General features: G+C 34.9%; 2 protein-coding genes across 2 annotated transcripts; one reads left to right on the top strand and one right to left on the bottom strand.

Annotated features, from left to right (window-relative positions):
* On the top strand, positions 1323 to 3431 carry LOC109357628 (3-ketoacyl-CoA synthase 4). Its single transcript, XM_019601601.1, has one exon. The coding sequence runs from the start codon at positions 1489 to 1491 to the stop codon at positions 3025 to 3027; it is 1539 nt and encodes a 512-aa protein (XP_019457146.1). The 5' UTR covers positions 1323 to 1488; the 3' UTR covers positions 3028 to 3431.
* Positions 3729 to 9442, bottom strand: LOC109357629 (sugar transporter ERD6-like 6). Its single transcript, XM_019601602.1, has 18 exons — positions 9125 to 9442; positions 8953 to 9015; positions 8769 to 8858; positions 8573 to 8632; positions 8366 to 8431; positions 8221 to 8286; positions 8041 to 8116; positions 7659 to 7723; positions 7484 to 7576; positions 7323 to 7403; positions 7121 to 7205; positions 6024 to 6070; positions 5873 to 5935; positions 5722 to 5781; positions 5255 to 5320; positions 5102 to 5161; positions 4161 to 4275; positions 3729 to 4080 (listed from the first exon to the last, which is right to left on the bottom strand). Exons 1-18 carry the CDS (start codon positions 9320 to 9322, stop codon positions 3968 to 3970), a joined length of 1467 nt encoding a protein of 488 aa, XP_019457147.1. The 5' UTR covers positions 9323 to 9442; the 3' UTR covers positions 3729 to 3967.

Here is a 10710-nt window from a genome sequence, read left to right as displayed (position 1 = left end):
ATATATATATAGGGATGTCAATATGGGCATTGCCCACAAAAAAATGCGAGTAGGGCATTGTATTTTTGTCTATTAGCCCATACTGTCTGGCCCGTTTGCCCGCTTTATTAGCGGGCGTTTTAAACGGGCTTCGCGGGCTGACCGCGGGCATTACATTCAACCCTTTAAAATTTTAATTTTGGCCCAGTGGCCCAAACTCCTTTACATTATTACATATTTACATTTGCAATTTCTTTTATTTCACTCACCCACAGCCATAAAGTCAGTGACCGTGTTCTACAAAATGTCTGCGGGCCGCCCGTTAGCCCGTTTTAAAACGGGTAGGGCATGTCTTTTTGTCCGTTAACCAATTGTGGTCATGCCCAACCCGCTTAAATTATTGCGGGCATTTGCAGGCGCGGGCTAAACTGGTCGGGCTACCTGTTTTGCCATGCCTATATATCAAAAAATGTTGGTATAAGGCCTTACTAGATCTTCAGCATGACCAAAATGTCAAAAGTTCAATTCCTAGGAATGACACTTTTTGGAAGAGGACACACACCCAAAAGTTATTAAATAATATTAGTTAGTATTATAAATTTTTTAGATTTATTTATATAAATCAAGTCAACCGATCAAATCATTGACTCATTGGTTCAACTAATGACTCATTGACTTAGTGCTCTTCCCAACTTATTTACTTGTTCGAGTTTAATAATAGGGGAGCCCATTGTTTATTTCCGCCTAATATTTGGAGATATAATGTATTTATATATTTTATGTTATCATTTAAAATAAGTTTTGATTAAAATTAAATTTTAACATCTTTTAAAGATTTTATCAGTTGTGACTTGTGATATGTGACCACACAACTATTTCTCACATGTGGTACTAATTTCGATTATTGAAGATGATGTAGGGATGATGTTAGCAACTTGTGATTGATTCAAAAATACGATTTGTTTATACAAAAAAACCTCGATTTCTTTGATTTTGGTCATTTGAATCAACAATTTCTTGTTGCCAGAGATTTTGGTCCTTACGTCATGGAATCTATGAGTTTCAAACATTGGATTCTGAATTGCCGTGCTCTGAATGCTATCTATCTCACTCACTTCCTTCATAATAGAATATTTTGGCATCATCCACCAACTTCTCTTGGACTCTGTTTTTTTTAACTGAATATAGATTAAGGATAGATACTATATGAACATCTCAAATATCACCTATAATTATGATATATACCCTAAGTTGCGGGCAATATAAGTACAACCTTGATTGAAGTAATGTCAAATTTTAAATGAGACTTCACTTTCAATTTTTAATAACAGTTATACTTAAAAAAATATTATTTTCGATCAGCCAATATTCAGAATCCCAGCTGCCGGTCAGTGCACGGAACCGTTATTTAACCGTTTCTATAAACAGTCCAATCCATTGCAGTGATCTCCAACGCTTTTATATAATCTTCTCTATCTAAATCCAACAGCACATTATTAACATTCCGAAATGACGGAACAAGGCGAAGCTACTACCACTGTCACCACCACCACTACCACTACCAAAGTTCAGATACATCACACTCGAATAATGCTTCCGGATTTTCTCCAAACTATAAATCTCAAACATGTGAAATTAGGTTACCATTACCTCATCTCTAATTTGTTCACTTTATGTCTCCTTCCTCTAATCATAATTACCTTAATCCAAGTTTCCAAAACTGACTTTCACTACTTATGGCTCCATCTTCAGTATAACCTCCTCACTATCCTCACCTGCTCCGCCTTCTTAGTCTTCGGCCTAACTGTCTTCGCCTTCACACGACCTCGCGTCATTTACCTCCTTGACTACTCTTGTTTTCGCCCTGCTGATAACCTCAAAGCGCCTTTTCGTAGTTTCATGGAGCACTCTCGCCTGACCGGGGACTTTGATGAGTCCTCGCTCGAGTTCCAACGCAAAATACTCATGCGTGCTGGACTCGGGGAGGAGACATATGTCCCCGAGGCCATGCACTCTGTTCCTCCTCGGCCTTCTATGACCGCAGCCAGGGCCGAGGCGAAGGAGGTTATGTTTGGTGCTTTGGATAATCTGTTCCAGAACACCAAACTGAAGCCCAAGGATATTGGCATACTTGTTGTGAATTGTAGTTTGTTTAACCCTACACCTTCGTTGTCTGCTATGATTGTTAATAAATATAAATTGAGGGGTAACATTTTGAGCTTTAACTTAGGGGGAATGGGGTGCAGTGCTGGGGTTATTGCAGTTGATCTTGCTAAGGATTTGTTGCAGGTTCACCGGAATACTTATGCTGTCGTTGTTAGTACCGAGAATATTACTCAGAATTGGTATTTCGGGAAGAAGAAATCGATGCTCATACCTAATTGTTTGTTTAGAGTTGGATGTTCTGCTGTTTTGCTATCCAATAAGTCTTCTGATAGGAAGAGGGCAAAGTATAGGTTAGTCCATGTTGTGAGGACGCATTGCGGGGCTGATGATAAAGCCTTTCGATGCGTTTATCAGGAACAGGATGATGCCGGAAAGACTGGTGTTTCTTTGTCTAAAGATTTGATGGCAATAGCTGGTGGGGCACTTAAGACCAATATTACAACTCTTGGCCCTCTTGTGCTCCCAATTAGTGAGCAGCTTCTGTTTTTCACTACCTTGTTGATGAAGTTGTTTAAGGCTGATGTGAAGCCTTACATACCGGATTTTAAGCTCGCGTTAGATCATTTCTGCATACATGCTGGGGGAAGGGCAGTGATTGATGAGTTGGAGAAGAATCTCCAGCTGCTTCCAGTTCATGTTGAGGCTTCTAGGATGACTCTTCACCGTTTCGGGAACACTTCGTCTAGCTCCATTTGGTATGAGTTGGCATATATGGAAGCCAAATGGAGGATAAGAAAGGGCAACATGGTTTGGCAAATTGCATTTGGAAGTGGGTTTAAATGTAATAGTGCAGTGTGGGAGGCACTTTGTAATGTGAATCCATCTCCCAATGGACCTTGGCATGATTGCATTGATAAGTATCCTGTGGATTTAGCCATCTAGCTTAGTAACATAATGGTTAGAATAGAATTCAGGGTACCCTCATTAGTACTCTACTACCCTCTATTTCTCTGTTGCAGATATTGCAATTCACTGGATGTTTGGATGTTTTGTGTTTGATGAATGTGGTTATCCATTGAAGTCAAATTCACGTGTCTGAGTATTATCATACGAAATTATAGGGAATTCCTGATTTTGTGCTGTTAATACGTCTCAGGATTTCCAGATGTAAAACACTGTGTTTTTTCACTGTGTATAATTTACAAGTGCACTATAATCATTTGTAAATTTCTAGTCAACTTGCTTCTGTAGTCTCATATAAGTATATGCTTCTCAGAAGCTTTTTCCCGTCATAAAAAATATGTAGAACAATGCTAGTATGCAACAACTTAAGCCATGAGGACTTTCTTGTATTCTCTCTAGTTTATTACTAGTTGATGTTGCACTTTCCACTTTACTTAGCTGGAAGATAGTTTTGCAATTTTATGTTGCCACACCAACATCAACTTATGCAATAACAGAAGCACTTTCTACTTTAATTAGAGTATTCAGTTTGTAAACTGAATCACTTATAGTACTCAGTTCTAGATAAAGTTTACATGATATGACTTCAATTTTAAAACATCAAATAATGAAATAGACTGCATTTTCCATTTGTTTGTTTATAATCACTTGCAACACAATTCAGTGGACTAGATAAACAATAATACTGATTTGCTCCCATTTCTAATGAACCAGAATAACAGAAAAATGAATTGAATCAATGAGGAAGAGCTATCAACATATTCATACAGGAGTGTTGAAGTGCGTAAAGGAAAGAATGCAAACAAAACCGCTAAGAACTTTATTCCCGCTTTTAATTGAAGGAACCAAGCGAGCCTTTGAATCACACGACATTCCTAGATATATTACACTCTGGAATTTCTAATGACAAAATGGATCTTCATCTGAAAAACAATTGGATTTCTTCAAGAGTTTTCCCCTTTGTCTCAGGAACCCATTTAGCAACAAACCATACGGTCAAAGCGCATATTACAGTGTATAACGTAAAGGTTCCTGAGAAGAACATAAGTAACTTCTGTTTAACTATTAATAACATAAAATTTGAGAGGAAAATACAAGTAATGCATACTAACCTCCAGAGCTCCAGTGCAAGAGCATGTTTGCTGTCAATGTAACCAACCAGGAAAAGAGCCAGTTGGCAAGTGTTGCAACACTTCCCGCAAGACCTTTAATGTTAATAGGGAGAATCTGCGATGCAATATTCGACACACCAATTGTCACTCCAAATGTGACTGATAATTCAGACTATAATTTTATTTCAACAATTTGTGTTAGATCATAGAAGCAAATGTAATCAATCAATGCTACATCTCATAGGTATAATCTTGCACTCAATAAGAGCTTGAATCAATCAAAGCTGTGTGATCTATTGGTGCGTCCTAAATACAGTAACACATCAGCTCCTAAGATTCCAGGACAGGATGAACAGAACAGAACAAAAACAAAACAACAACAACAAAAGTTTTTTCCATAGTAAACCAGTGTCTTTCGGCTAGATGGATCAACCAATGTTATTGTGTCCATTGTAAACCATGTCTTTCGAAAGACCATTTAAATATCCCTCTGCCTCTAACTATTTGGTTATTCTCCACCTTATCAATTCTTCTTACCAAGGCTTCTAATGATTTTCTCCTCACATGGCCAAACCACCTAACTTCAGAGTCTTCCATTGTTTTCACGGTTGATGCCACCCCATCTTTAACTCTAATTCATCAGTTACTAAAATTAATCATCAACATGTCCCTTTTAAGTACTTAAACACTGAAATCTCAGTTTATTTTTTAATTTCATGGATTCTAACTTCACCAATCTTGTATAGCAACTATAAGGGTGGATCGAAATCCTTTCAGGCAGGGATGAGTGGAAAAAGCAGCTGGCCAGATAGAAATAAGGGGGCAGGGTAGTGAAAGATGAGTAAATTGAAACAAAATAGGATCATCATGCATATCATTATTGAAAAATATTCTAGTACGTTGGACAAGAGACTAAAATGGAAAATCACAACATATGGTACCTCAGACATTATAATCCATGGCATAGCTCCCAGTCCCAGAGAGAATGCAATAACCATGGCCTGAGATGAAAAAAAATTAAAATAAAATATTTAGGGAAATCATTAATCAAAAACATGTTTTTGTATAATGCATTTTAATATATATTAACATACCACGACTCCAACCACTGACAAGAGGCTCAATATCCCGGATAAAGAAGAATCCTCTGGCGTATAGTCCTGAAAAACTTACAGGCAAAATTACACATCTTAAAAAAATGAAAGCATAAAGAACAGGATGCAAGTTGTTCAGAGAGAGGCTGTGATTACCATTCCAGAACAAACAGGCACACTAATACATGCAATAATAGCTTATGAGTGGACACAAGTATCATGTGTGCGAGACATCTGATTCAAATAATTAGAACTTTTTTTTTCCTGATTCAATCATCAAAGGTTTAAGTACAGAACTAATATCAAAACTTAAAATGAATGTACTTTTTCTTTTGTATGTTATTTTGGGCATTGAAGGAAATATTTGTTTATGATCCCCGCTGCATACATGATCGCAAACACATACGTATGTATCGAATAATAAGGTAGGATATGATGTGCATATAGCAACGGATCAATATTATTACCTTCATGTAGAATGAGATTGCAACAACTAAGAGACTAAAAGTCATTGCACTTGAAGAGACCTGCAAATAGAGACATGACTATTATCTTTCTAATCCTCAAATCAAACATTCACATAATGTAATTAAACACTATAGGAAAGTTTAGACTCACAATAAGTAGAAGCCGGCGACCAGCTTTGTCTGCCAACCATAATGTTACACAAGTGGCAAGAACCTGGATGACATTTATGTAAATTTAAGTTCATTATTTGAGTATATTGGACAGAAATATGGAAAATATTAATGTTTCCTTTCAACTGAACCTGAACAGCACCAACTCCAAATGTAGCAACGTCACTCGAAGTAATACCTGTTTAATAGACAGAATTTATTAGAGTAGAAAACAATTTTATATATAACAGAAAGAAAATTAAAACATGCCAATCCAGAAAAAAAACATGAGTATTAGACAAAGAACATGAAACTGGCCCAGCATTGATGAACTTGGCCAAGGCGAGCCTAATTGGCTCACAAAGGTCATTGGCACGAGAGATGGCACAATGGCAGTGGCTGGCACAGGTTAGGATTCCAGATTTGGCACGCGAGCAGTGCCACTGGCATGAGACAGTGGCACAGACACAGCGCCACTGGCACGAGAAGTGCCACAGGCACATACCATTCTGGCACGGTCATTGGCACGAGCACAAGACATGATGGCACGGTCATTGGCGCAGGCATATGCCAAGATGGCTCGGCCACTGGCACGACCAACACTGGGTCAGTGGCATGAGCCAGCACAGGCCAAGGCGCAGACATGGCCAAGGATGCAGGATCAGTAAAGTTAACTTGTGCAAGTTACTCACATTGTAATCATTTATTAATTAATTATTTAATGAAAGTTAGTTAGTTATGAGGAGGTTATACACCAAATCAACCCATTTATCTTGTATAAAAAGGGGTTACTTTATGTGCATTAAATTCATTTTCAAAATCAATTCAATTTTCATTCATTCATTGGTTCAATTCTCTCTTCTTCATCTCTTCTCTTTTTTTTTTGGCACGAATTGCCCATTCTTATTCTTCTTCCTTACTTTTTCACAATGAGAATATCCTGAGGTTGTCAAATAATCAGGAGAAATAAGCTAGATCCTTGTCTTGACACCAGAGTTAAACATCTAGATTGTAAAAGGTGATTTGGTTTTATTCATTGTCATGCATTTCTTGGCTGCATGAACTATTTTCGCTAAATTTGAATTCATTTATTCTCTAATTCCAACATATTTTATAGACAGGAAAGAGTGTTATTTAAGGTCATGCAAATATGATATACCTACTCTAAGTTAAAAAATGTTTCATGATTCTCTAGTATTGCGCCTAGTACATTAGTTTATAATATTTATAAGAAATTAGTATAGCCTACCAGCAAATTGAAAGATGGTACTTGAATAGAAAAGAACACCATTGATTCCAGATAGCTGTTGCAAAATAAGTAGTCCAATTCCTATCTACAGGATTATGATGAGTTAGTAAAAACCGGTTAGGCTGTGATGATCATTCTCATGCAATCCAACTACATAAGGCAAATGGATTGAAACCAATGCTTCTAGACAGACAAGAAATACCATTAAGGGAAGCCAATATCTTCTTTGTCCGAGTTCTGCAAATCGAATTGTAGTGCCTGTGTTTGTTGGTGCAAGAGACCTCTGAGCAAAAATTGACCCCCATTTCAGATATCACCTCAACAAAGGACATATGAGCATTGAAATTTATTAATGTTTATTACCTTAATTTCATTTACTTCAATTGAAATATCAGTATCAAAACCTCGGAGCACTTGCAAAGAAGTTTCAAATTCATTTGTCATTCCCATTTTTGCCTGTATTCAGCAAACCAAATTCACTTTAAGAAACTACCATCATTAATCACATACTCATAACACTTAAACTCATGAATCTTACCAGCCATCTAGGTGACTCAGGAATGAAGAATAGAGCAGGTATCAATAATGTACATGGTAAAACTCCTGCAAGGGCATAAAGTTAATTTAACTTTTTTAATACCTACTATACAAATCAACATTGTCTAGTAAATACTGGAATAATATGTCATTTTTTCCTTAGGGGAGGTCCAAAAATGTAATTAATCAGTTGATATAACTCTGTTACTTGGGCTTTTACCTAACAATCCAAGCTTGGACTACTTCTCCGAAACATTCAGAATGTAACCACAACCGAGTTTTTAAAAGTCTCCAAATTTAGTGTATGACATTTTGATAGTTACAAGAAACAATAATTCAACCATTTTAAAGTAGAAGGAATTTCACAAACTACTATGGATTACCTAAAACTGCAAGTATTCTCCATTCAACAAAGATTCCCAGCAAATAAGCCACCATAATTCCAATAGTGACAGAGAGCTATGCAAAAAGGAAACAATAAAGTTCACTAACAAAGGTGTTAAACTGTAATATCTACCATTAAAAAATCAAAGCAATAGTAACTCTTGGAGGTATAAACCAACCTGGTTAACTGAAACCAGTCTTCCCCTTAAGTTTTGAGGTGATATCTCAGCTATATATACAGGTACCTATGAATTTTTCCTCAAAATAATTATGGTGCACATAACATAATCCCACACTAGCATAAATGATTTTTTTTGAAGTTACCGTGTAAGATATTATTCCGACACCAAACCCTTCCAACAACCTTCCCATATAGAGAAAAGAAGTATCCTGGAAGATGAAGAACATGTCAATAAGACAGTCTCATGACTAATTTATTTGCTTTGGATAATCCTAATACATGCCAAAAAGAACATAAATAAAAAGTTCATCTGAAAATGGAAAAATTGGAATGATCCAATCCAAACTTACTTTTGCAAATGAGATGAACAGCCAACCAATAATATTTGGAATAGAAGCAATCATCAAAGACTGCAATTTGAAACAAGAAAATGAAAGCGGTCGTTTACAGTTGTTAAGAAAGAAAGAAACTATACTTAGCCATAAAAAATCGAATTAAAGGGAAGATGTGTGTGTGTTTATGTGTAAGGAAAGAAAATATGGATACCCCTTTTCGGCCTATATACTCAGCAATCTGACCACTAGCTATTGCTCCAACCATGGCACCAACATTGGACAAAGAACCAAACAAAGAGAACTAGGCAATCAAAAATGTAAAAAACAATCAAATTATGAAACATAAAAAGATGGACTTTTTGAAATCAAAGGATTCATGATTCACAATTTCACACCTCAGAGACTGAGAGACCAAGATCATTGATGATAGCAGATTGAGTAGGTGATGTATAACCTGCCTGCAACACAAAAAGGATCAAAATTTACTATACAGAACTTTTATTCGAGTGTGTTAAACTTTTACATTCACTTATGAAACTTGTTATATAAAAAGCAAAGAATTCTTACTGTGAAACCAAACTGAATAGGACCCAAAGCAACAATAAGAACACATGCAAAGACAGAGATGGAAGAATCACGAAGAGCCTGTGCTGAACCAAGAAGACCAGAATATCTGAAATTATTACTCAGACGATACCAGCTTCCTGTATGCAAAAATGGTTTCTTTAGATCCCTTCCTTCTTCATTTTCTTCCCTTAAACTCATATTTTTTCTAAGTACAACTTTGCTTTTTGTGTTATGCTCCTTCTTCCTTCATTCATATACACGATCAAGTAATATATTAATGAATGTCATGTTGACTAATGCACTAATTTTTGAACCTATCAAGATGTCTTCAATATTTCATATTTTGGTATTTTTAGAATTTAACATGATTTTACAATACTAAATATTTTTTTAAATCTAACGGGGTCTTAGGGTATTAGATTTTTTTCGTTGAGTAATGCACTTACTAAACATTACATATTGCAGTTGTGTGTTTTTAAGAAAAGTGTTACAGTTTAATAGTTGACGTGTAACACGTGTTCACACGTCAGAATATTATCGTTATCCATTTTTCTTCTGCAAATCTTGGGTTGTGCCATTTGAAACTTGAGTTAGTTTACTATAATTTGTTTTTCTATTTTTAGTCACTTAATTTATTATTTTAACATTTAAAAATATTGATTATTGAAATTCTATAATAGTCTTAACCTTATTCATATTGATAATAATTTAGGAGTAGTTAAGTTATAGTTAACATCTAAAAATTATTTCATTGGAAATATCACCTATACGAAGAGTTAAATATAATAGTATAAGAATTAATTACACTAACACTCCTGAGTTTTAGTGAAATTATATAGATTATCTCTCACTTTTCTACCCCTATGCAAACCATTTCTAGTTTTTATACTTTCATTACACTGATCACCACCCTGCATGAAAAATAATTGTTATTTTTTAAATAAAAAATATGATTAATGCAATTAATTTAAACAAAACATGTTATATTACGAGGAAAAATCCAAATAATATACAAATAAATGTATATTTATTATTTTGGTTACAAAATGCATCAACAACTCTAAAGAGATATTGTTTGAACCAAAAATAATAAAGAGGTATCGATTCATATATTATTTGGACTTGTCTCCGCAATATATTATGTTTTGTTTAACTTAATTGTATTCATCATATTTTTTCTTTTAAAAAATTACAATTAAAAACTAGGGGATGTATGTGTAAGTATAGAAAGTGAGAGGTGTTTTATATAATTTTACTAAAACTCATGGAGTGGTCAATGTAATTTACTCATATTATAATGTTAAGATGATGATGATGTGATAATAGTATATACAATTTATACATTGTTCCATATATGTATTTTTTCATAGTTCATTTATTTATTTCATAGATAGTGATCAATTGTGGACAATAAAAGTGACTAATTGCACTGTTTTTTTTATTATTTATTATTAGGAATATTCTTCACCTTTTGTTTGAATAAGGAAATCTCTTCATGATATATAGTTGTTTTACCCAATAAATATTTATTTCATTAATCAAATCATTAAGATCTTAGTCTTTTTGGAATATAGTGGTTACAAGAC

The sequence above is a fragment of the Lupinus angustifolius genome, chromosome LG10, assembly GCF_001865875.1.
Source record: "Lupinus angustifolius cultivar Tanjil chromosome LG10, LupAngTanjil_v1.0, whole genome shotgun sequence".
Lineage (NCBI taxonomy): Eukaryota > Viridiplantae > Streptophyta > Magnoliopsida > Fabales > Fabaceae > Lupinus > Lupinus angustifolius.
The sequence above is the reverse complement of the archived record's forward strand: the minus strand, read 5'-3'. Positions and strand labels throughout refer to the sequence as shown.

What these genes read in the sequence shown, in the direction of transcription:
- LOC109357628 (XM_019601601.1), top strand. Translation starts at nt 1,489, where the DNA reads ATGACGGAACAAGGCGAAGCTACTACCACTGTCACCACCACCACTACC.
- LOC109357629 (XM_019601602.1), bottom strand. Translation starts at nt 9,322, where the DNA reads ATGAGTTTAAGGGAAGAAAATGAAGAAGGAAGGGATCTAAAGAAACCA. An exon ending in CAATCTCATTCTACATGAAG is followed by an intron (nt 5,321 to 5,721) that starts GTAATAATATTG and finishes TAAGTTTTTCAG; the next exon opens with GACTATACGCCAGAGGATTC. An exon ending in TGTCAGTGGTTGGAGTCGTG is followed by an intron (nt 5,162 to 5,254) that starts GTATGTTAATAT and finishes TTTTCATCTCAG; the next exon opens with GCCATGGTTATTGCATTCTC.